The sequence below is a fragment of the Polypterus senegalus genome, unplaced genomic scaffold (genome assembly GCF_016835505.1).
Source record: "Polypterus senegalus isolate Bchr_013 unplaced genomic scaffold, ASM1683550v1 scaffold_4931, whole genome shotgun sequence".
Classification (NCBI taxonomy): domain Eukaryota; kingdom Metazoa; phylum Chordata; class Cladistia; order Polypteriformes; family Polypteridae; genus Polypterus; species Polypterus senegalus.
The window spans coordinates 1-25,668 of record NW_024377792.1 but is presented as its reverse complement, the minus strand read 5'-3'; the positions used below and the strand labels follow the sequence as shown (position 1 = coordinate 25,668).

The following is a 25,668-nucleotide window of genomic DNA, read 5'->3' as shown; positions in this document are numbered from 1 at the left end:
TATGACTGAAGGAGATGCAGTGGCAGTCACGGGATTCACAAGTGAGCACACCTATCATCTGCTACCTGTAGATATTTCAGTTGAATCTATAATGTCCAAAAAACGGTGGTAATCTTCCCAGTCGCTTTTTACAATTGAACCACACAAATCAAAGATTGGTTATTTGTCCTGCCCCCTTGTTTTCAGTGATATACAGTCCTTCGTTCTGAACGACTCTGACAAGATGCGAATATGACGGAATACTGATGAAAAATGGCTACAGTTGATGGAAGATTTTTCCATATTTTTGTCTAGATTTTAAATTAAATGTAAACCAACTAGAAGTTTAAAATAAGCACTTCAAAAAAGAAATCAAACCTTAAATGTTATTTCATTTCACTTAGTAATGCACTGCTGTTTCAATCTATTTGGAACAATAAAAGGACTCTTAACCATGCATTTTCAGTTATTTCCAGATTATTTGTAAATTTGTTATTTTAAAAAAGCAGAGGTTTAGTAGGCAAGCCTGGCGTGACATCACAAAGTTTTGCTAACGTTTATAGTAATGGTCTTATTGTACGTAATCTAAAAAAAATCATTTCAGTTTCTAAAATGTTATAGTGCTTCCTCATTGCCTTTCCATTATGAATACTGAAGTGAATGCATAGACTCAATTGTACTGATAGCAACAGCTCCGACAACTTTATTGAACTCCACTGATAAATATGACATTAGATTCCCTTTGCCCTAGTTAATTAGCTTCAGGTTCCGCTAGTGAATCGCTAGTAGAAAAAAGTGGGCTTTTCTGAGTTAATGCACAAGTATCCCTCTCACAGATGTATAATGCTTACAACTCTGACAACCAGAGAAGAACATTGGTGGGAATACAGAAGGAAAGAAAGGGAAGCTCCTCAAACATTAGAGCCTTCGCTGATATGTGTTTGAGGTTCCGTTCTGATATTTTGGAACATTTTCACTTTCTATTCCCTATTTTTTGTTTTGTTTTGCTTTGAATTAACTGTCATTATATCTCTACCGCACAGAAGAATCACAAAACAAGATTTTGACTATTGGTAAAAAGATATGAGGTAACTGTGTAATCAGTGACCCCTTGTGATGCCTAAATGTGTAATTTCCCTGCTTCAGTGAGAACGAAATTCCTCAAGAGCACTTCTTAACTTTGACGAGCATTCCTGCCAGGAATAGTGTCAGTTCCAGCAGTAAAAAGTGATCTACATGTGACATTAAAGTTTGTTCAACCACAAAAAGAAAGGTCTTAAGCAGAGAATATTACATGTAACAGTTGCACTCATATAAGAGGAGAAACAGAATATAGGATCAGAGGAACCATGGGTGAAATCAGTGACTGGAAAAAGCCAGGATGTCTGAAATTTTTTAAATAATTAGATGCGTTAATCATGGCACATCTGAAGCAGAATTTTACGCGTTCAATCATTTGTAGGTTCAGATTTTTCAGTGTTTTTCAGAGAAGCTGTAGGATGATTTTTCAACCAGGAAAGACAGTATATTGACGAGAACAATTCAAGGACGTTGATGCCGGGACATTGTTGAAGTAGAACGGAAACGCAAGAGATAGTTATCAATTGTTTCTTTGCTTGCAGACATTCAAGATCAGTTTACTAGTGATGGAGAAAAACAATTTAAAAATAAAAATCCAATGTAAAAAAATATCAGAATTAATAAGCAATGTGATATCACTAAAATGTTGACGTTTCCAACCCCATGAATATTTAAATTCTATTTCAGAAACTTACATTGTGCAGTTTATAGTATACTGTAATTAGAAGTGTTATCTGTGTTCTCTACTGTATTGTTTATTTTAACCTATCCTTTTATTTTTTTCCTGTAACAGAGCCTGATAAGGTGTACAATTTGACGATCAGTAATATCTCCACTAGCTCACTTTCTCTCAGCTGGACACCACCAAATGGCAACGTTGGAAGCTACAGAGTTGACGTTACTGGATCCACAGTGATGAATGTGACCACAACTTCGGCATTTGCTAATCTAACTGGACTAATACCGGAAGCATGTATACCCTCCAAGTTGTGGCCTTGGCTGAGGACAATATGACTGAAGGAGATGCAGTGGCAGTCACGGATTCACAAGTGAGCACACCTATCATCTGCTACCTGTAGATATTTCAGTTGAATCTATAATGTCCAAAAAACGGTGGTAATCTTCCCAGTCGCTTTTTACAATTGAACCACACAAATCAAAGATTGGTTATTTGTCCTGCCCCCTTGTTTTCAGTGATATACAGTCCTTCGTTCTGAACGACTCTGACAAGATGCGAATATGACGGAATACTGATGAAAAATGGCTACAGTTGATGGAAGATTTTTCCATATTTTTGTCTAGATTTTAAATTAAATGTAAACCAACTAGAAGTTTAAAATAAGCACTTCAAAAAAGAAATCAAACCTTAAATGTTATTTCATTTCACTTAGTAATGCACTGCTGTTTCAATCTATTTGGAACAATAAAAAGGACTCTTAACCATGCATTTTCAGTTATTTCCAGATTATTTGTAAATTTGTTATTTTAAAAAAGCAGAGGTTTAGTAGGCAAGCCTGGCGTGACATCACAAAGTTTTGCTAACGTTTATAGTAATGGTCTTATTGTACGTAATCTAAAAAATCATTTCAGTTTCTAAAATGTTATAGTGCTTCCTCATTGCCTTTCCATTATGAATACTGAAGTGAATGCATAGACTCAATTGTACTGATAGCAACAGCTCCGACAACTTTATTGAACTCCACTGATAAATATGACATTAGATTCCCTTTGCCCTAGTTAATTAGCTTCAGGTTCCGCTAGTGAATCGCTAGTAGAAAAAAGTGGGCTTTTCTGAGTTAATGCACAAGTATCCCTCTCACAGATGTATAATGCTTACAACTCTGACAACCAGAGAAGAACATTGGTGGGAATACAGAAGGAAAGAAAGGGAAGCTCCTCAAACATTAGAGCCTTCGCTGATATGTGTTTGAGGTTGCGTTCTGATATTTTGGAACATTTTCACTTTCTATTCCCTATTTTTTGTTTTGTTTTGCTTTGAATTAACTGTCATTATATCTCTACCGCACAGAAGAATCACAAAACAAGATTTTGACTATTGGTAAAAAGATATGAGGTAACTGTGTAATCAGTGACCCTTGTGATGCCTAAATGTGTAATTTCCTGCTTCAGTGAGAACGAAATTCCTCAAGAGCACTTCTTAACTTTGACGAGCATTCCTCCCAGGAATAGTGTCAGTTCCAGCAGTAAAAGTGATCTACATGTGACATAAAGTTTGTTCAACCACAAAAAGAAAGGTCTTAAGCAGAGAATATTACATGTAACAGTTGCACTCATATAAGAGGAGAAACAGAATATAGGATCAGAGGAACCATGGGTGAAATCAGTGACTGGAAAAAGCCAGGATGTCTGAAATTTTTTAAATAATTAGATGCGTTAATCATGGCACATCTGAAGCAGAATTTTACGCGTTCAATCATTTGTAGGTTCAGATTTTTCAGTGTTTTTCAGAGAAGCTGTAGGATGATTTTTCAACCAGGAAAGACAGTATATTGACGAGAACAATTCAAGGACGTTGATGCCGGGACATTGTTGAAGTAGAACGGGAAACGCGAAGAGATAGTTATCAATTGTTTCTTTGCTTGCAGACATTCAAGATCAGTTTACTAGTGATGGAGAAAAACAATTTAAAAATAAAAATCCAATGTAAAAAAATATCAGAATTAATAAGCAATGTGATATCACTAAAATGTTGACGTTTCCAACCCCATGAATATTTAAATTCTATTTCAGAAACTTACATTGTGCAGTTTATAGTATACTGTAATTAGAAGTGTTATCTGTGTTCTCTACTGTATTGTTTATTTTAACCTATCCTTTTATTTTTTTCCTGTAACAGAGCCTGATAAGGTGTACAATTTGACGATCAGTAATATCTCCACTAGCTCACTTTCTCTCAGCTGGACACCACCAAATGGCAACGTTGGAAGCTACAGAGTTGACGTTACTGGATCCACAGTGATGAATGTGACCACAACTTCGGCATTTGCTAATCTAACTGGACTAATACCGGAAGCATGTATACCCTCCAAGTTGTGGCCTTGGCTGAGGACAATATGACTGAAGGAGATGCAGTGGCAGTCACGGGATTCACAAGTGAGCACACCTATCATCTGCTACCTGTAGATATTTCAGTTGAATCTATAATGTCCAAAAAACGGTGGTAATCTTCCCAGTCGCTTTTTACAATTGAACCACACAAATCAAAGATTGGTTATTTGTCCTGCCCCCTTGTTTTCAGTGATATACAGTCCTTCGTTCTGAACGACTCTGACAAGATGCGAATATGACGGAATACTGATGAAAAATGGCTACAGTTGATGGAAGATTTTTCCATATTTTTGTCTAGATTTTAAATTAAATGTAAACCAACTAGAAGTTTAAAATAAGCACTTCAAAAAAGAAATCAAACCTTAAATGTTATTTCATTTCACTTAGTAATGCACTGCTGTTTCAATCTATTTGGAACAATAAAAAGGACTCTTAACCATGCATTTTCAGTTATTTCCAGATTATTTGTAAATTTGTTATTTTAAAAAAGCAGAGGTTTAGTAGGCAAGCCTGGCGTGACATCACAAAGTTTTGCTAACGTTTATAGTAATGGTCTTATTGTACGTAATCTAAAAAATCATTTCAGTTTCTAAAATGTTATAGTGCTTCCTCATTGCCTTTCCATTATGAATACTGAAGTGAATGCATAGACTCAATTGTACTGATAGCAACAGCTCCGACAACTTTATTGAACTCCACTGATAAATATGACATTAGATTCCCTTTGCCCTAGTTAATTAGCTTCAGGTTCCGCTAGTGAATCGCTAGTAGAAAAAAGTGGGCTTTTCTGAGTTAATGCACAAGTATCCCTCTCACAGATGTATAATGCTTACAACTCTGACAACCAGAGAAGAACATTGGTGGGAATACAGAAGGAAAGAAAGGGAAGCTCCTCAAACATTAGAGCCTTCGCTGATATGTGTTTGAGGTTGCGTTCTGATATTTTGGAACATTTTCACTTTCTATTCCCTATTTTTTGTTTTGTTTTGCTTTGAATTAACTGTCATTATATCTCTACCGCACAGAAGAATCACAAAACAAGATTTTGACTATTGGTAAAAAGATATGAGGTAACTGTGTAATCAGTGACCCTTGTGATGCCTAAATGTGTAATTTCCCTGCTTCAGTGAGAACGAAATTCCTCAAGAGCACTTCTTAACTTTGACGAGCATTCCTCCCAGGAATAGTGTCAGTTCCAGCAGTAAAAGTGATCTACATGTGACATTAAAGTTTGTTCAACCACAAAAAGAAAGGTCTTAAGCAGAGAATATTACATGTAACAGTTGCACTCATATAAGAGGAGAAACAGAATATAGGATCAGAGGAACCATGGGTGAAATCAGTGACTGGAAAAAGCCAGGATGTCTGAAATTTTTTAAATAATTAGATGCGTTAATCATGGCACATCTGAAGCAGAATTTTACGCGTTCAATCATTTGTAGGTTCAGATTTTTCAGTGTTTTTCAGAGAAGCTGTAGGATGATTTTTCAACCAGGAAAGACAGTATATTGACGAGAACAATTCAAGGACGTTGATGCCGGGACATTGTTGAAGTAGAACGGGAAACGCGAAGAGATAGTTATCAATTGTTTCTTTGCTTGCAGACATTCAAGATCAGTTTACTAGTGATGGAGAAAAACAATTTAAAAATAAAAATCCAATGTAAAAAAATATCAGAATTAATAAGCAATGTGATATCACTAAAATGTTGACGTTTCCAACCCCATGAATATTTAAATTCTATTTCAGAAACTTACATTGTGCAGTTTATAGTATACTGTAATTAGAAGTGTTATCTGTGTTCTCTACTGTATTGTTTATTTTAACCTATCCTTTTATTTTTTTCCTGTAACAGAGCCTGATAAGGTGTACAATTTGACGATCAGTAATATCTCCACTAGCTCACTTTCTCTCAGCTGGACACCACCAAATGGCAACGTTGGAAGCTACAGAGTTGACGTTACTGGATCCACAGTGATGAATGTGACCACAACTTCGGCATTTGCTAATCTAACTGGACTAATACCGGAAGCATGTATACCCTCCAAGTTGTGGCCTTGGCTGAGGACAATATGACTGAAGGAGATGCAGTGGCAGTCACGGATTCACAAGTGAGCACACCTATCATCTGCTACCTGTAGATATTTCAGTTGAATCTATAATGTCCAAAAAACGGTGGTAATCTTCCCAGTCGCTTTTTACAATTGAACCACACAAATCAAAGATTGGTTATTTGTCCTGCCCCCTTGTTTTCAGTGATATACAGTCCTTCGTTCTGAACGACTCTGACAAGATGCGAATATGACGGAATACTGATGAAAAATGGCTACAGTTGATGGAAGATTTTTCCATATTTTTGTCTAGATTTTAAATTAAATGTAAACCAACTAGAAGTTTAAAATAAGCACTTCAAAAAAGAAATCAAACCTTAAATGTTATTTCATTTCACTTAGTAATGCACTGCTGTTTCAATCTATTTGGAACAATAAAAAGGACTCTTAACCATGCATTTTCAGTTATTTCCAGATTATTTGTAAATTTGTTATTTTAAAAAAGCAGAGGTTTAGTAGGCAAGCCTGGCGTGACATCACAAAGTTTTGCTAACGTTTATAGTAATGGTCTTATTGTACGTAATCTAAAAAATCATTTCAGTTTCTAAAATGTTATAGTGCTTCCTCATTGCCTTTCCATTATGAATACTGAAGTGAATGCATAGACTCAATTGTACTGATAGCAACAGCTCCGACAACTTTATTGAACTCCACTGATAAATATGACATTAGATTCCCTTTGCCCTAGTTAATTAGCTTCAGGTTCCGCTAGTGAATCGCTAGTAGAAAAAAGTGGGCTTTTCTGAGTTAATGCACAAGTATCCCTCTCACAGATGTATAATGCTTACAACTCTGACAACCAGAGAAGAACATTGGTGGGAATACAGAAGGAAAGAAAGGGAAGCTCCTCAAACATTAGAGCCTTCGCTGATATGTGTTTGAGGTTCGTTCTGATATTTTGGAACATTTTCACTTTCTATTCCCTATTTTTTGTTTTGTTTTGCTTTGAATTAACTGTCATTATATCTCTACCGCACAGAAGAATCACAAAACAAGATTTTGACTATTGGTAAAAAGATATGAGGTAACTGTGTAATCAGTGAACCCTTGTGATGCCTAAATGTGTAATTTCCCTGCTTCAGTGAGAACGAAATTCCTCAAGAGCACTTCTTAACTTTGACGAGCATTCCTGCCAGGAATAGTGTCAGTTCCAGCAGTAAAAAGTGATCTACATGTGACATTAAAGTTTGTTCAACCACAAAAAGAAAGGTCTTAAGCAGAGAATATTACATGTAACAGTTGCACTCATATAAGAGGAGAAACAGAATATAGGATCAGAGGAACCATGGGTGAAATCAGTGACTGGAAAAAGCCAGGATGTCTGAAATTTTTTAAATAATTAGATGCGTTAATCATGGCACATCTGAAGCAGAATTTTACGCGTTCAATCATTTGTAGGTTCAGATTTTTCAGTGTTTTTCAGAGAAGCTGTAGGATGATTTTTCAACCAGGAAAGACAGTATATTGACGAGAACAATTCAAGGACGTTGATGCCCGGGACATTTTTGAAGTAGAACGGGAAACGCGAAGAGATAGTTATCAATTGTTTCTTTGCTTGCAGACATTCAAGATCAGTTTACTAGTGATGGAGAAAAACAATTTAAAAATAAAAATCCAATGTAAAAAAATATCAGAATTAATAAGCAATGTGATATCACTAAAATGTTGACGTTTCCAACCCCATGAATATTTAAATTCTATTTCAGAAACTTACATTGTGCAGTTTATAGTATACTGTAATTAGAAGTGTTATCTGTGTTCTCTACTGTATTGTTTATTTTAACCTATCCTTTTTTTTTTCCTGTAACAGAGCCTGATAAGGTGTACAATTTGACGATCAGTAATATCTCCACTAGCTCACTTTCTCTCAGCTGGACACCACCAAATGGCAACGTTGGAAGCTACAGAGTTGACGTTACTGGATCCACAGTGATGAATGTGACCACAACTTCGGCATTTGCTAATCTAACTGGACTAATACCGGAAGCATGTATACCCTCCAAGTTGTGGCCTTGGCTGAGGACAATATGACTGAAGGAGATGCAGTGGCAGTCACGGGATTCACAAGTGAGCACACCTATCATCTGCTACCTGTAGATATTTCAGTTGAATCTATAATGTCCAAAAAACGGTGGTAATCTTCCCAGTCGCTTTTTACAATTGAACCACACAAATCAAAGATTGGTTATTTGTCCTGCCCCCTTGTTTTCAGTGATATACAGTCCTTCGTTCTGAACGACTCTGACAAGATGCGAATATGACGGAATACTGATGAAAAATGGCTACAGTTGATGGAAGATTTTTCCATATTTTTGTCTAGATTTTAAATTAAATGTAAACCAACTAGAAGTTTAAAATAAGCACTTCAAAAAAGAAATCAAACCTTAAATGTTATTTCATTTCACTTAGTAATGCACTGCTGTTTCAATCTATTTGGAACAATAAAAAGGACTCTTAACCATGCATTTTCAGTTATTTCCAGATTATTTGTAAATTTGTTATTTTAAAAAAGCAGAGGTTTAGTAGGCAAGCCTGGCGTGACATCACAAAGTTTTGCTAACGTTTATAGTAATGGTCTTATTGTACGTAATCTAAAAAATCATTTCAGTTTCTAAAATGTTATAGTGCTTCCTCATTGCCTTTCCATTATGAATACTGAAGTGAATGCATAGACTCAATTGTACTGATAGCAACAGCTCCGACAACTTTATTGAACTCCACTGATAAATATGACATTAGATTCCCTTTGCCCTAGTTAATTAGCTTCAGGTTCCGCTAGTGAATCGCTAGTAGAAAAAAGTGGGCTTTTCTGAGTTAATGCACAAGTATCCCTCTCACAGATGTATAATGCTTACAACTCTGACAACCAGAGAAGAACATTGGTGGGAATACAGAAGGAAAGAAAGGGAAGCTCCTCAAACATTAGAGCCTTCGCTGATATGTGTTTGAGGTTGCGTTCTGATATTTTGGAACATTTTCACTTTCTATTCCCTATTTTTTGTTTTGTTTTGCTTTGAATTAACTGTCATTATATCTCTACCGCACAGAAGAATCACAAAACAAGATTTTGACTATTGGTAAAAAGATATGAGGTAACTGTGTAATCAGTGACCCTTGTGATGCCTAAATGTGTAATTTCCCTGCTTCAGTGAGAACGAAATTCCTCAAGAGCACTTCTTAACTTTGACGAGCATTCCTCCCAGGAATAGTGTCAGTTCCAGCAGTAAAAGTGATCTACGTATGACATTAAAGTTTGTTCAACCACAAAAAGAAAGGTCTTAAGCAGAGAATATTACATGTAACAGTTGCACTCATATAAGAGGAGAAACAGAATATAGGATCAGAGGAACCATGGGTGAAATCAGTGACTGGAAAAAGCCAGGATGTCTGAAATTTTTTAAATAATTAGATGCGTTAATCATGGCACATCTGAAGCAGAATTTTACGCGTTCAATCATTTGTAGGTTCAGATTTTTCAGTGTTTTTCAGAGAAGCTGTAGGATGATTTTTCAACCAGGAAAGACAGTATATTGACGAGAACAATTCAAGGACGTTGATGCCCGGGACATTGTTGAAGTAGAACGGGAAACGCGAAGAGATAGTTATCAATTGTTTCTTTGCTTGCAGACATTCAAGATCAGTTTACTAGTGATGGAGAAAAACAATTTAAAAATAAAAATCCAATGTAAAAAAATATCAGAATTAATAAGCAATGTGATATCACTAAAATGTTGACGTTTCCAACCCCATGAATATTTAAATTCTATTTCAGAAACTTACATTGTGCAGTTTATAGTATACTGTAATTAGAAGTGTTATCTGTGTTCTCTACTGTATTGTTTATTTTAACCTATCCTTTCATTTTTTTCCTGTAACAGAGCCTGATAAGGTGTACAATTTGACGATCAGTAATATCTCCACTAGCTCACTTTCTCTCAGCTGGACACCACCAAATGGCAACGTTGGAAGCTACAGAGTTGACGTTACTGGATCCACAGTGATGAATGTGACCACAACTTCGGCATTTGCTAATCTAACTGGACTAATACCGGAAGCATGTATACCCTCCAAGTTGTGGCCTTGGCTGAGGACAATATGACTGAAGGAGATGCAGTGGCAGTCACGGATTCACAAGTGAGCACACCTATCATCTGCTACCTGTAGATATTTCAGTTGAATCTATAATGTCCAAAAAACGGTGGTAATCTTCCCAGTCGCTTTTTACAATTGAACCACACAAATCAAAGATTGGTTATTTGTCCTGCCCCCTTGTTTTCAGTGATATACAGTCCTTCGTTCTGAACGACTCTGACAAGATGCGAATATGACGGAATACTGATGAAAAATGGCTACAGTTGATGGAAGATTTTTCCATATTTTTGTCTAGATTTTAAATTAAATGTAAACCAACTAGAAGTTTAAAATAAGCACTTCAAAAAAGAAATCAAACCTTAAATGTTATTTCATTTCACTTAGTAATGCACTGCTGTTTCAATCTATTTGGAACAATAAAAAGGACTCTTAACCATGCATTTTCAGTTATTTCCAGATTATTTGTAAATTTGTTATTTTAAAAAAGCAGAGGTTTAGTAGGCAAGCCTGGCGTGACATCACAAAGTTTTGCTAACGTTTATAGTAATGGTCTTATTGTATGCGTAATCTAAAAAATCATTTCAGTTTCTAAAATGTTATAGTGCTTCCTCATTGCCTTTCCATTATGAATACTGAAGTGAATGCATAGACTCAATTGTACTGATAGCAACAGCTCCGACAACTTTATTGAACTCCACTGATAAATATGACATTAGATTCCCTTTGCCCTAGTTAATTAGCTTCAGGTTCCGCTAGTGAATCGCTAGTAGAAAAAAGTGGGCTTTTCTGAGTTAATGCACAAGTATCCCTCTCACAGATGTATAATGCTTACAACTCTGACAACCAGAGAAGAACATTGGTGGGAATACAGAAGGAAAGAAAGGGAAGCTCCTCAAACATTAGAGCCTTCGCTGATATGTGTTTGAGGTTCGTTCTGATATTTTGGAACATTTTCACTTTCTATTCCCTATTTTTTGTTTTGTTTTGCTTTGAATTAACTGTCATTATATCTCTACCGCACAGAAGAATCACAAAACAAGATTTTGACTATTGGTAAAAAGATATGAGGTAACTGTGTAATCAGTGACCCTTGTGATGCCTAAATGTGTAATTTCCTGCTTCAGTGAGAACGAAATTCCTCAAGAGCACTTCTTAACTTTGACGAGCATTCCTCCCAGGAATAGTGTCAGTTCCAGCAGTAAAAGTGATCTACATATGACATAAAGTTTGTTCAACCACAAAAAGAAAGGTCTTAAGCAGAGAATATTACATGTAACAGTTGCACTCATATAAGAGGAGAAACAGAATATAGGATCAGAGGAACCATGGGTGAAATCAGTGACTGGAAAAAGCCAGGATGTCTGAAATTTTTTAAATAATTAGATGCGTTAATCATGGCACATCTGAAGCAGAATTTTACGCGTTCAATCATTTGTAGGTTCAGATTTTTCAGTGTTTTTCAGAGAAGCTGTAGGATATTTTTCAACCAGGAAAGACAGTATATTGACGAGAACAATTCAAGGACGTTGATGCCGGGACATTTTTGAAGTAGAACGGGAAACGCGAAGAGATAGTTATCAATTGTTTCTTTGCTTGCAGACATTCAAGATCAGTTTACTAGTGATGGAGAAAAACAATTTAAAAATAAAAATCCAATGTAAAAAAATATCAGAATTAATAAGCAATGTGATATCACTAAAATGTTGACGTTTCCAACCCCATGAATATTTAAATTCTATTTCAGAAACTTACATTGTGCAGTTTATAGTATACTGTAATTAGAAGTGTTATCTGTGTTCTCTACTGTATTGTTTATTTTAACCTATCCTTTTATTTTTTTCCTGTAACAGAGCCTGATAAGGTGTACAATTTGACGATCAGTAATATCTCCACTAGCTCACTTTCTCTCAGCTGGACACCACCAAATGGCAACGTTGGAAGCTACAGAGTTGACGTTACTGGATCCACAGTGATGAATGTGACCACAACTTCGGCATTTGCTAATCTAACTGGACTAATACCCGGAAGCATGTATACCCTCCAAGTTGTGGCCTTGGCTGAGGACAATATGACTGAAGGAGATGCAGTGGCAGTCACGGGATTCACAAGTGAGCACACCTATCATCTGCTACCTGTAGATATTTCAGTTGAATCTATAATGTCCAAAAAACGGTGGTAATCTTCCCAGTCGCTTTTTACAATTGAACCACACAAATCAAAGATTGGTTATTTGTCCTGCCCCCTTGTTTTCAGTGATATACAGTCCTTCGTTCTGAACGACTCTGACAAGATGCGAATATGACGGAATACTGATGAAAAATGGCTACAGTTGATGGAAGATTTTTCCATATTTTTGTCTAGATTTTAAATTAAATGTAAACCAACTAGAAGTTTAAAATAAGCACTTCAAAAAAGAAATCAAACCTTAAATGTTATTTCATTTCACTTAGTAATGCACTGCTGTTTCAATCTATTTGGAACAATAAAAAGGACTCTTAACCATGCATTTTCAGTTATTTCCAGATTATTTGTAAATTTGTTATTTTAAAAAAGCAGAGGTTTAGTAGGCAAGCCTGGCGTGACATCACAAAGTTTTGCTAACGTTTATAGTAATGGTCTTATTGTACGTAATCTAAAAAATCATTTCAGTTTCTAAAATGTTATAGTGCTTCCTCATTGCCTTTCCATTATGAATACTGAAGTGAATGCATAGACTCAATTGTACTGATAGCAACAGCTCCGACAACTTTATTGAACTCCACTGATAAATATGACATTAGATTCCCTTTGCCCTAGTTAATTAGCTTCAGGTTCCGCTAGTGAATCGCTAGTAGAAAAAAGTGGGCTTTTCTGAGTTAATGCACAAGTATCCCTCTCACAGATGTATAATGCTTACAACTCTGACAACCAGAGAAGAACATTGGTGGGAATACAGAAGGAAAGAAAGGGAAGCTCCTCAAACATTAGAGCCTTCGCTGATATGTGTTTGAGGTTGCGTTCTGATATTTTGGAACATTTTCACTTTCTATTCCCTATTTTTTGTTTTGTTTTGCTTTGAATTAACTGTCATTATATCTCTACCGCACAGAAGAATCACAAAACAAGATTTTGACTATTGGTAAAAAGATATGAGGTAACTGTGTAATCAGTGACCCCTTGTGATGCCTAAATGTGTAATTTCCCTGCTTCAGTGAGAACGAAATTCCTCAAGAGCACTTCTTAACTTTGACGAGCATTCCTCCCAGGAATAGTGTCAGTTCCAGCAGTAAAAAGTGATCTACGTATGACATTAAAGTTTGTTCAACCACAAAAGAAAGGTCTTAAGCAGAGAATATTACATGTAACAGTTGCACTCATATAAGAGGAGAAACAGAATATAGGATCAGAGGAACCATGGGTGAAATCAGTGACTGGAAAAAGCCAGGATGTCTGAAATTTTTTAAATAATTAGATGCGTTAATCATGGCACATCTGAAGCAGAATTTTACGCGTTCAATCATTTGTAGGTTCAGATTTTTCAGTGTTTTTCAGAGAAGCTGTAGGATGATTTTTCAACCAGGAAAGACAGTATATTGACGAGAACAATTCAAGGACGTTGATGCCGGGACATTGTTGAAGTAGAACGGGAAACGCGAAGAGATAGTTATCAATTGTTTCTTTGCTTGCAGACATTCAAGATCAGTTTACTAGTGATGGAGAAAAACAATTTAAAAATAAAAATCCAATGTAAAAAAATATCAGAATTAATAAGCAATGTGATATCACTAAAATGTTGACGTTTCCAACCCCATGAATATTTAAATTCTATTTCAGAAACTTACATTGTGCAGTTTATAGTATACTGTAATTAGAAGTGTTATCTGTGTTCTCTACTGTATTGTTTATTTTAACCTATCCTTTTATTTTTTTCCTGTAACAGAGCCTGATAAGGTGTACAATTTGACGATCAGTAATATCTCCACTAGCTCACTTTCTCTCAGCTGGACACCACCAAATGGCAACGTTGGAAGCTACAGAGTTGACGTTACTGGATCCACAGTGATGAATGTGACCACAACTTCGGCATTTGCTAATCTAACTGGACTAATACCCGGAAGCATGTATACCCTCCAAGTTGTGGCCTTGGCTGAGGACAATATGACTGAAGGAGATGCAGTGGCAGTCACGGATTCACAAGTGAGCACACCTATCATCTGCTACCTGTAGATATTTCAGTTGAATCTATAATGTCCAAAAAACGGTGGTAATCTTCCCAGTCGCTTTTTACAATTGAACCACACAAATCAAAGATTGGTTATTTGTCCTGCCCCCTTGTTTTCAGTGATATACAGTCCTTCGTTCTGAACGACTCTGACAAGATGCGAATATGACGGAATACTGATGAAAAATGGCTACAGTTGATGGAAGATTTTTCCATATTTTTGTCTAGATTTTAAATTAAATGTAAACCAACTAGAAGTTTAAAATAAGCACTTCAAAAAAGAAATCAAACCTTAAATGTTATTTCATTTCACTTAGTAATGCACTGCTGTTTCAATCTATTTGGAACAATAAAAAGGACTCTTAACCATGCATTTTCAGTTATTTCCAGATTATTTGTAAATTTGTTATTTTAAAAAAGCAGAGGTTTAGTAGGCAAGCCTGGCGTGACATCACAAAGTTTTGCTAACGTTTATAGTAATGGTCTTATTGTACGTAATCTAAAAAAAATCATTTCAGTTTCTAAAATGTTATAGTGCTTCCTCATTGCCTTTCCATTATGAATACTGAAGTGAATGCATAGACTCAATTGTACTGATAGCAACAGCTCCGACAACTTTATTGAACTCCACTGATAAATATGACATTAGATTCCCTTTGCCCTAGTTAATTAGCTTCAGGTTCCGCTAGTGAATCGCTAGTAGAAAAAAGTGGGCTTTTCTGAGTTAATGCACAAGTATCCCTCTCACAGATGTATAATGCTTACAACTCTGACAACCAGAGAAGAACATTGGTGGGAATACAGAAGGAAAGAAAGGGAAGCTCCTCAAACATTAGAGCCTTCGCTGATATGTGTTTGAGGTTCCGTTCTGATATTTTGGAACATTTTCACTTTCTATTCCCTATTTTTTGTTTTGTTTTGCTTTGAATTAACTGTCATTATATCTCTACCGCACAGAAGAATCACAAAACAAGATTTTGACTATTGGTAAAAAGATATGAGGTAACTGTGTAATCAGTGAACCCTTGTGATGCCTAAATGTGTAATTTCCCTGCTTCAGTGAGAACGAAATTCCTCAAGAGCACTTCTTAACTTTGACGAGCATTCCTCCCAGGAATAGTGTCAGTTCCAGCAGTAAAAGTGATCTACATATGACATTAAAGTTTGTTCAACCACAAAAAGAAAGGTCTTAAGCAGAGAATATTACATGTAACAGTTGCACTCATATAAGAGGAGAAACAGAATATAGGATCAGAGGAACCATGGGTGAAATCAGTGACTGGAAAAAGCCAGGATGTCTGAAATTTTTTAAATAATTAGATGCGTTAATCATGGCACATCTGAAGCAGAATTTTACGCGTTCAATCATTTGTAGGTTCAGATTTTTCAGTGTTTTTCAGAGAAGCTGTAGGATGATTTTTCAACCAGGAAAGACAGTATATTGACGAGAACAATTCAAGGACGTTGGTGCCGGGACATTGTTGAAGTAGAACGGGAAACGCGAAGAGATAGTTATCAATTGTTTCTTTGCTTGCAGACATTCAAGATCAGTTTACTAGTGATGGAGAAAAACAATTTAAAAATAAAAATCCAATGTAAAAAAATATCAGAATTAATAAGCAATGTGATATCACTAAAATGTTGACGTTTCCAACCCCATGAATATTTAAATTCTATTTCAGAAACTTACATTGTGCAGTTTATAGTATACTGTAATTAGAAGTGTTATCTGTGTTCTCTACTGTATTGTTTATTTTAACCTATCCTTTTATTTTTTTCCTGTAACAGAGCCTGATAAGGTGTACAATTTGACGATCAGTAATATCTCCACTAGCTCACTTTCTCTCAGCTGGACACCACCAAATGGCAACGCTTGGAAGCTACAGAGTTGACGTTACTGGATCCACAGTGATGAATGTGACCACAACTTCGGCATTTGCTAATCTAACTGGACTAATACCCGGAAGCATGTATACCCTCCAAGTTGTGGCCTTGGCTGAGGACAATATGACTGAAGGAGATGCAGTGGCAGTCACGGGATTCACAAGTGAGCACACCTATCATCTGCTACCTGTAGATATTTCAGTTGAATCTATAATGTCCAAAAAACGGTGGTAATCTTCCCAGTCGCTTTTTACAATTGAACCACACAAATCAAAGATTGGTTATTTGTCCTGCCCCCTTGTTTTCAGTGATATACAGTCCTTCGTTCTGAACGACTCTGACAAGATGCGAATATGACGGAATACTGATGAAAAATGGCTACAGTTGATGGAAGATTTTTCCATATTTTTGTCTAGATTTTAAATTAAATGTAAACCAACTAGAAGTTTAAAATAAGCACTTCAAAAAAGAAATCAAACCTTAAATGTTATTTCATTTCACTTAGTAATGCACTGCTGTTTCAATCTATTTGGAACAATAAAAAGGACTCTTAACCATGCATTTTCAGTTATTTCCAGATTATTTGTAAATTTGTTATTTTAAAAAAGCAGAGGTTTAGTAGGCAAGCCTGGCGTGACATCACAAAGTTTTGCTAACGTTTATAGTAATGGTCTTATTGTACGTAATCTAAAAAAAATCATTTCAGTTTCTAAAATGTTATAGTGCTTCCTCATTGCCTTTCCATTATGAATACTGAAGTGAATGCATAGACTCAATTGTACTGATAGCAACAGCTCCGACAACTTTATTGAACTCCACTGATAAATATGACATTAGATTCCCTTTGCCCTAGTTAATTAGCTTCAGGTTCCGCTAGTGAATCGCTAGTAGAAAAAAGTGGGCTTTTCTGAGTTAATGCACAAGTATCCCTCTCACAGATGTATAATGCTTACAACTCTGACAACCAGAGAAGAACATTGGTGGGAATACAGAAGGAAAGAAAGGGAAGCTCCTCAAACATTAGAGCCTTCGCTGATATGTGTTTGAGGTTCGTTCTGATATTTTGGAACATTTTCACTTTCTATTCCCTATTTTTTGTTTTGTTTTGCTTTGAATTAACTGTCATTATATCTCTACCGCACAGAAGAATCACAAAACAAGATTTTGACTATTGGTAAAAAGATATGAGGTAACTGTGTAATCAGTGACACCTTGTGATGCCTAAATGTGTAATTTCCTGCTTCAGTGAGAACGAAATTCCTCAAGAGCACTTCTTAACTTTGACGAGCATTCCTCCCAGGAATAGTGTCAGTTCCAGCAGTAAAAAGTGATCTACGTATGACATTAAAGTTTGTTCAACCACAAAAAGAAAGGTCTTAAGCAGAGAATATTACATGTAACAGTTGCACTCATATAAGAGGAGAAACAGAATATAGGATCAGAGGAACCATGGGTGAAATCAGTGACTGGAAAAAGCCAGGATGTCTGAAATTTTTTAAATAATTAGATGCGTTAATCATGGCACATCTGAAGCAGAATTTTACGCGTTCAATCATTTGTAGGTTCAGATTTTTCAGTGTTTTTCAGAGAAGCTGTAGGATGATTTTTCAACCAGGAAAGACAGTATATTGACGAGAACAATTCAAGGACGTTGATGCCGGGACATTGTTGAAGTAGAACGGGAAACGCGAAGAGATAGTTATCAATTGTTTCTTTGCTTGCAGACATTCAAGATCAGTTTACTAGTGATGGAGAAAAACAATTTAAAAATAAAAATCCAATGTAAAAAAATATCAGAATTAATAAGCAATGTGATATCACTAAAATGTTGACGTTTCCAACCCCATGAATATTTAAATTCTATTTCAGAAACTTACATTGTGCAGTTTATAGTATACTGTAATTAGAAGTGTTATCTGTGTTCTCTACTGTATTGTTTATTTTAACCTATTCTTTTTTTTTTCCTGTAACAGAGCCTGATAAGGTGTACAATTTGACGATCAGTAATATCTCCACTAGCTCACTTTCTCTCAGCTGGACACCACCAAATGGCAACGTTGGAAGCTACAGAGTTGACGTTACTGGATCCACAGTGATGAATGTGACCACAACTTCGGCATTTGCTAATCTAACTGGACTAATACCGGAAGCATGTATACCCTCCAAGTTGTGGCCTTGGCTGAGGACAATATGACTGAAGGAGATGCAGTGGCAGTCACGGGATTCACAAGTGAGCACACCTATCATCTGCTACCTGTAGATATTTCAGTTGAATCTATAATGTCCAAAAAACGGTGGTAATCTTCCCAGTCGCTTTTTACAATTGAACCACACAAATCAAAGATTGGTTATTTGTCCTGCCCCCTTGTTTTCAGTGATATACAGTCCTTCGTTCTGAACGACTCTGACAAGATGCGAATATGACGGAATACTGATGAAAAATGGCTACAGTTGATGGAAGATTTTTCCATATTTTTGTCTAGATTTTAAATTAAATGTAAACCAACTAGAAGTTTAAAATAAGCACTTCAAAAAAGAAATCAAACCTTAAATGTTATTTCATTTCACTTAGTAATGCACTGCTGTTTCAATCTATTTGGAACAATAAAAAGGACTCTTAACCATGCATTTTCAGTTATTTCCAGATTATTTGTAAATTTGTTATTTTAAAAAAGCAGAGGTTTAGTAGGCAAGCCTGGCGTGACATCACAAAGTTTTGCTAACGTTTATAGTAATGGTCTTATTGTACGTAATCTAAAAAAAATCATTTCAGTTTCTAAAATGTTATAGTGCTTCCTCATTGCCTTTCCATTATGAATACTGAAGTGAATGCATAGACTCAATTGTACTGATAGCAACAGCTCCGACAACTTTATTGAACTCCACTGATAAATATGACATTAGATTCCCTTTGCCCTAGTTAATTAGCTTCAGGTTCCGCTAGTGAATCGCTAGTAGAAAAAAGTGGGCTTTTCTGAGTTAATGCACAAGTATCCCTCTCACAGATGTATAATGCTTACAACTCTGACAACCAGAGAAGAACATTGGTGGGAATACAGAAGGAAAGAAAGGGAAGCTCCTCAAACATTAGAGCCTTCGCTGATATGTGTTTGAGGTTCCGTTCTGATATTTTGGAACATTTTCACTTTCTATTCCCTATTTTTTGTTTTGTTTTGCTTTGAATTAACTGTCATTATATCTCTACCGCACAGAAGAATCACAAAACAAGATTTTGACTATTGGTAAAAAGATATGAGGTAACTGTGTAATCAGTGACCCTTGTGATGCCTAAATGTGTAATTTCCTGCTTCAGTGAGAACGAAATTCCTCAAGAGCACTTCTTAACTTTGACGAGCATTCCTCCCAGGAATAGTGTCAGTTCCAGCAGTAAAAGTGATCTACGTATGACATTAAAGTTTGTTCAACCACAAAAAGAAAGGTCTTAAGCAGAGAATATTACATGTAACAGTTGCACTCATATAAGAGGAGAAACAGAATATAGGATCAGAGGAACCATGGGTGAAATCAGTGACTGGAAAAAGCCAGGATGTCTGAAATTTTTTAAATAATTAGATGCGTTAATCATGGCACATCTGAAGCAGAATTTTACGCGTTCAATCATTTGTAGGTTCAGATTTTTCAGTGTTTTTCAGAGAAGCTGTAGGATGATTTTTCAACCAGGAAAGACAGTATATTGACGAGAACAATTCAAGGACATTGATGCCGGGACATTTTTGAAGTAGAACGGGAAACGCGAAGAGATAGTTATCAATTGTTTCTTTGCTTGCAGACATTCAAGATCAGTTTACTAGTGATGGAGAAAAACAATTTAAAAATAAAAATCCAATGTAAAAAAATATCAGAATTAATAAGCAATGTGATATCACTAAAATGTTGACGTTTCCAACCCCATGAATATTTAAATTCTATTTCAGAAACTTACATTGTGCAGTTTATAGTATACTGTAATTAGAAGTGTTATCTGTGTTCTCTACTGTATTGTTTATTTTAACCTATCCTTTTATTTTTTTCCTGTAACAGAGCCTGATAAGGTGTACAATTTGACGATCAGTAATATCTCCACTAGCTCACTTTCTCTCAGCTGGACACCACCAAATGGCAACGTTGGAAGCTACAGAGTTGACGCGTTACTGGATCCACAGTGATGAATGTGACCACAACTTCGGCATTTGCTAATCTAACTGGACTAATACCCGGAAGCATGTATACCCTCCAAGTTGTGGCCTTGGCTGAGGACAATATGACTGAAGGAGATGCAGTGGCAGTCACGGGATTCACAAGTGAGCACACCTATCATCTGCTACCTGTAGATATTTCAGTTGAATCTATAATGTCCAAAAAACGGTGGTAATCTTCCCAGTCGCTTTTTACAATTGAACCACACAAATCAAAGATTGGTTATTTGTCCTGCCCCCTTGTTTTCAGTGATATACAGTCCTTCGTTCTGAACGACTCTGACAAGATGCGAATATGACGGAATACTGATGAAAAATGGCTACAGTTGATGGAAGATTTTTCCATATTTTTGTCTAGATTTTAAATTAAATGTAAACCAACTAGAAGTTTAAAATAAGCACTTCAAAAGAAATCAAACCTTAAATGTTATTTCATTTCACTTAGTAATGCACTGCTGTTTCAATCTATTTGGAACAATAAAAAGGACTCTTAACCATGCATTTTCAGTTATTTCCAGATTATTTGTAAATTTGTTATTTTAAAAAAGCAGAGGTTTAGTAGGCAAGCCTGGCGTGACATCACAAAGTTTTGCTAACGCTTATAGTAATGGTCTTATTGTATGTAATCTAAAAAATCATTTCAGTTTCTAAAATGTTATAGTGCTTCCTCATTGCCTTTCCATTATGAATACTGAAGTGAATGCATAGACTCAATTGTACTGATAGCAACAGCTCCGACAACTTTATTGAACTCCACTGATAAATATGACATTAGATTCCCTTTGCCCTAGTTAATTAGCTTCAGGTTCCGCTAGTGAATCGCTAGTAGAAAAAAGTGGGCTTTTCTGAGTTAATGCACAAGTATCCCTCTCACAGATGTATAATGCTTACAACTCTGACAACCAGAGAAGAACATTGGTGGGAATACAGAAGGAAAGAAAGGGAAGCTCCTCAAACATTAGAGCCTTCGCTGATATGTGTTTGAGGTTGCGTTCTGATATTTTGGAACATTTTCACTTTCTATTCCCTATTTTTTGTTTTGTTTTGCTTTGAATTAACTGTCATTATATCTCTACCGCACAGAAGAATCACAAAACAAGATTTTGACTATTGGTAAAAAGATATGAGGTAACTGTGTAATCAGTGACCCCTTGTGATGCCTAAATGTGTAATTTCCCTGCTTCAGTGAGAACGAAATTCCTCAAGAGCACTTCTTAACTTTGACGAGCATTCCTCCCAGGAATAGTGTCAGTTCCAGCAGTAAAAAGTGATCTACGTATGACATTAAAGTTTGTTCAACCACAAAAAGAAAGGTCTTAAGCAGAGAATATTACATGTAACAGTTGCACTCATATAAGAGGAGAAACAGAATATAGGATCAGAGGAACCATGGGTGAAATCAGTGACTGGAAAAAGCCAGGATGTCTGAAATTTTTTAAATAATTAGATGCGTTAATCATGGCACATCTGAAGCAGAATTTTACGCGCTCAATCATTTGTAGGTTCAGATTTTTCAGTGTTTTTCAGAGAAGCTGTAGGATGATTTTTCAACCAGGAAAGACAGTATATTGACGAGAACAATTCAAGGACGTTGATGCCGGGACATTGTTGAAGTAGAACGGGAAACGCGAAGAGATAGTTATCAATTGTTTCTTTGCTTGCAGACATTCAAGATCAGTTTACTAGTGATGGAGAAAAACAATTTAAAAATAAAAATCCAATGTAAAAAAATATCAGAATTAATAAGCAATGTGATATCACTAAAATGTTGACGTTTCCAACCCCATGAATATTTAAATTCTATTTCAGAAACTTACATTGTGCAGTTTATAGTATACTGTAATTAGAAGTGTTATCTGTGTTCTCTACTGTATTGTTTATTTTAACCTATCCTTTTATTTTTTTCCTGTAACAGAGCCTGATAAGGTGTACAATTTGACGATCAGTAATATCTCCACTAGCTCACTTTCTCTCAGCTGGACACCACCAAATGGCAACGCTGGAAGCTACAGAGTTGACGTTACTGGATCCACAGTGATGAATGTGACCACAACTTCGGCATTTGCTAATCTAACTGGACTAATACCCGGAAGCATGTATACCCTCCAAGTTGTGGCCTTGGCTGAGGACAATATGACTGAAGGAGATGCAGTGGCAGTCACGGGATTCACAAGTGAGCACACCTATCATCTGCTACCTGTAGATATTTCAGTTGAATCTATAATGTCCAAAAAACGGTGGTAATCTTCCCAGTCGCTTTTTACAATTGAACCACACAAATCAAAGATTGGTTATTTGTCCTGCCCCCTTGTTTTCAGTGATATACAGTCCTTCGTTCTGAACGACTCTGACAAGATGCGAATATGACGGAATACTGATGAAAAATGGCTACAGTTGATGGAAGATTTTTCCATATTTTTGTCTAGATTTTAAATTAAATGTAAACCAACTAGAAGTTTAAAATAAGCACTTCAAAAAAGAAATCAAACCTTAAATGTTATTTCATTTCACTTAGTAATGCACTGCTGTTTCAATCTATTTGGAACAATAAAAAGGACTCTTAACCATGCATTTTCAGTTATTTCCAGATTATTTGTAAATTTGTTATTTTAAAAAAGCAGAGGTTTAGTAGGCAAGCCTGGCGTGACATCACAAAGTTTTGCTAACGTTTATAGTAATGGTCTTATTGTACGTAATCTAAAAAAAATCATTTCAGTTTCTAAAATGTTATAGTGCTTCCTCATTGCCTTTCCATTATGAATACTGAAGTGAATGCATAGACTCAATTGTACTGATAGCAACAGCTCCGACAACTTTATTGAACTCCACTGATAAATATGACATTAGATTCCCTTTGCCCTAGTTAATTAGCTTCAGGTTCCGCTAGTGAATCGCTAGTAGAAAAAAGTGGGCTTTTCTGAGTTAATGCACAAGTATCCCTCTCACAGATGTATAATGCTTACAACTCTGACAACCAGAGAAGAACATTGGTGGGAATACAGAAGGAAAGAAAGGGAAGCTCCTCAAACATTAGAGCCTTCGCTGATATGTGTTTGAGGTTGCGTTCTGATATTTTGGAACATTTTCACTTTCTATTCCCTATTTTTTGTTTTGTTTTGCTTTGAATTAACTGTCATTATATCTCTACCGCAGAAGAATCACAAAACAAGATTTTGACTATTGGTAAAAAGATATGAGGTAACTGTGTAATCAGTGAACCCTTGTGATGCCTAAATGTGTAATTTCCCTGCTTCAGTGAGAACGAAATTCCTCAAGAGCACTTCTTAACTTTGACGAGCATTCCTCCCAGGAATAGTGTCAGTTCCAGCAGTAAAAAGTGATCTACGATATGACATTTGTAAAGTTTGTTCAACCACAAAAAGAAAGGTCTTAAGCAGAGAATATTACATGTAACAGTTGCACTCATATAAGAGGAGAAACAGAATATAGGATCAGAGGAACCATGGGTGAAATCAGTGACTGGAAAAAGCCAGGATGTCTGAAATTTTTTAAATAATTAGATGCGTTAATCATGGCACATCTGAAGCAGAATTTTACGCGTTCAATCATTTGTAGGTTCAGATTTTTCAGTGTTTTTCAGAGAAGCTGTAGGATGATTTTTCAACCAGGAAAGACAGTATATTGACGAGAACAATTCAAGGACGTTGATGCCGGGACATTGTTGAAGTAGAACGGGAAACGCGAAGAGATAGTTATCAATTGTTTCTTTGCTTGCAGACATTCAAGATCAGTTTACTAGTGATGGAGAAAAACAATTTAAAAATAAAAATCCAATGTAAAAAAATATCAGAATTAATAAGCAATGTGATATCACTAAAATGTTGACGTTCAATCAATTTTAGCTTCAGATTTTGCATTGTTTTTCAGGATAACCTATAGGATGGTTTTTCATCCTGGCAGGACAGTAGATTGTTGTGAAAAAGTCAAGGACATTGATACCTGGGATATTTGTGAAGTATAACGGAAAAGGGAAGAGCTAGTTATCAATTTTTTTTTTTTGCAGAGACTCAACATCAGTTTACTTGTAGAACGAGGAAAACCAATTTTAAAACATAACAATTCAGTGTAAAAATGAATGAATAAACAAACATGATTTCAATTAAAATGTTGACGTTTCCAACCCCATGAATATTTAAATTCTATTTCAGAAACTTACATTGTGCAGTTTATAGTATACTGTAATTAGAAGTGTTATCTGTGTTCTCTACTGTATTGTTTATTTTAACCTATCCTTTTATTTTTTTCCTGTAACAGAGCCTGATAAGGTGTACAATTTGACGATCAGTAATATCTCCACTAGCTCACTTTCTCTCAGCTGGACACCACCAAATGGCAACGTTGGAAGCTACAGAGTTGACGTTACTGGATCCACAGTGATGAATGTGACCACAACTTCGGCATTTGCTAATCTAACTGGACTAATACCCGGAAGCATGTATACCCTCCAAGTTGTGGCCTTGGCTGAGGACAATATGACTGAAGGAGATGCAGTGGCAGTCACGGGATTCACAAGTGAGCACACCTATCATCTGCTACCTGTAGATATTTCAGTTGAATCTATAATGTCCAAAAAACGGTGGTAATCTTCCCAGTCGCTTTTTACAATTGAACCACACAAATCAAAGATTGGTTATTTGTCCTGCCCCCTTGTTTTCAGTGATATACAGTCCTTCGTTCTGAACGACTCTGACGAGATGCGAATATGACGGAATACTGATGAAAAATGGCTACAGTTGATGGAAGATTTTTCCATATTTTTGTCTAGATTTTAAATTAAATGTAAACCAACTAGAAGTTTAAAATAAGCACTTCAAAAAAGAAATCAAACCTTAAATGTTATTTCATTTCACTTAGTAATGCACTGCTGTTTCAATCTATTTGGAACAATAAAAAGGACTCTTAACCATGCATTTTCAGTTATTTCCAGGAAAAGGTAGAGGTTTAATAGGTAAGCTCAGTGCGACATTACATCACTTTTGCTTACTTTTGTAGCCATATTCTTATTTTACCTAATATTTAGACATCCATCCATTTT

General features: G+C 35.9%; 5 protein-coding genes across 5 annotated transcripts; all 5 read left to right on the top strand.

Annotated features, from left to right (window-relative positions):
* Positions 1-3,918: 3,918 nt before the first annotated feature.
* Positions 3,919-6,225, top strand: LOC120519477 (receptor-type tyrosine-protein phosphatase eta-like). Its single transcript, XM_039742478.1, has 2 exons — positions 3,919-4,173; positions 5,984-6,225. Exons 1-2 carry the CDS (start codon positions 4,095-4,097, stop codon positions 6,202-6,204), a joined length of 300 nt encoding a protein of 99 aa, XP_039598412.1. The 5' UTR covers positions 3,919-4,094; the 3' UTR covers positions 6,205-6,225.
* Positions 6,226-8,051: 1,826 nt separating this feature from the next.
* LOC120519478 (receptor-type tyrosine-protein phosphatase eta-like) lies at positions 8,052-10,359 on the top strand. The gene is made up of 2 exons (XM_039742479.1): positions 8,052-8,306; positions 10,118-10,359. Exons 1-2 carry the CDS (start codon positions 8,228-8,230, stop codon positions 10,336-10,338), a joined length of 300 nt encoding a protein of 99 aa, XP_039598413.1. The 5' UTR covers positions 8,052-8,227; the 3' UTR covers positions 10,339-10,359.
* A 1,297-nt stretch (positions 10,360-11,656) lies between these two features.
* Positions 11,657-14,537, top strand: LOC120519476 (receptor-type tyrosine-protein phosphatase eta-like). Its single transcript, XM_039742477.1, has 3 exons — positions 11,657-11,660; positions 12,182-12,439; positions 14,251-14,537. The coding sequence occupies exons 1-3, from the start codon at positions 11,657-11,659 to the stop codon at positions 14,535-14,537; spliced, it is 549 nt and encodes a 182-aa protein (XP_039598411.1).
* Positions 14,538-16,322: 1,785 nt separating this feature from the next.
* On the top strand, positions 16,323-20,557 carry LOC120519480 (receptor-type tyrosine-protein phosphatase eta-like). Its single transcript, XM_039742481.1, has 3 exons — positions 16,323-16,579; positions 18,390-18,646; positions 20,458-20,557. The coding sequence occupies exons 1-2, from the start codon at positions 16,396-16,398 to the stop codon at positions 18,608-18,610; spliced, it is 405 nt and encodes a 134-aa protein (XP_039598415.1). The 5' UTR covers positions 16,323-16,395; the 3' UTR covers positions 18,611-18,646; positions 20,458-20,557.
* A 7-nt stretch (positions 20,558-20,564) lies between these two features.
* On the top strand, positions 20,565-25,231 carry LOC120519479 (receptor-type tyrosine-protein phosphatase eta-like). The gene is made up of 3 exons (XM_039742480.1): positions 20,565-20,717; positions 22,528-22,785; positions 24,888-25,231. Exons 1-3 carry the CDS (start codon positions 20,582-20,584, stop codon positions 25,214-25,216), a joined length of 723 nt encoding a protein of 240 aa, XP_039598414.1. The 5' UTR covers positions 20,565-20,581; the 3' UTR covers positions 25,217-25,231.
* Positions 25,232-25,668: the final 437 nt, after the last annotated feature.

What these genes read in the sequence shown, in the direction of transcription:
- LOC120519480 (XM_039742481.1), top strand. Translation starts at nt 16,396, where the DNA reads ATGGCAACGCTTGGAAGCTACAGAGTTGACGTTACTGGATCCACAGTG. An exon ending in GGCAGTCACGGGATTCACAA is followed by an intron (nt 16,580 to 18,389) that starts GTGAGCACACCT and finishes TTCCTGTAACAG; the next exon opens with AGCCTGATAAGGTGTACAAT.
- LOC120519476 (XM_039742477.1), top strand. An exon ending in GGCAGTCACGGGATTCACAA is followed by an intron (nt 12,440 to 14,250) that starts GTGAGCACACCT and finishes TTCCTGTAACAG; the next exon opens with AGCCTGATAAGGTGTACAAT.
- LOC120519477 (XM_039742478.1), top strand. Translation starts at nt 4,095, where the DNA reads ATGTATACCCTCCAAGTTGTGGCCTTGGCTGAGGACAATATGACTGAA. An exon ending in GGCAGTCACGGGATTCACAA is followed by an intron (nt 4,174 to 5,983) that starts GTGAGCACACCT and finishes TTCCTGTAACAG; the next exon opens with AGCCTGATAAGGTGTACAAT.
- LOC120519478 (XM_039742479.1), top strand. Translation starts at nt 8,228, where the DNA reads ATGTATACCCTCCAAGTTGTGGCCTTGGCTGAGGACAATATGACTGAA. An exon ending in GGCAGTCACGGGATTCACAA is followed by an intron (nt 8,307 to 10,117) that starts GTGAGCACACCT and finishes TTCCTGTAACAG; the next exon opens with AGCCTGATAAGGTGTACAAT.
- LOC120519479 (XM_039742480.1), top strand. Translation starts at nt 20,582, where the DNA reads ATGAATGTGACCACAACTTCGGCATTTGCTAATCTAACTGGACTAATA. An exon ending in GGCAGTCACGGGATTCACAA is followed by an intron (nt 20,718 to 22,527) that starts GTGAGCACACCT and finishes TTCCTGTAACAG; the next exon opens with AGCCTGATAAGGTGTACAAT. An exon ending in GGCAGTCACGGGATTCACAA is followed by an intron (nt 22,786 to 24,887) that starts GTGAGCACACCT and finishes TTCCTGTAACAG; the next exon opens with AGCCTGATAAGGTGTACAAT.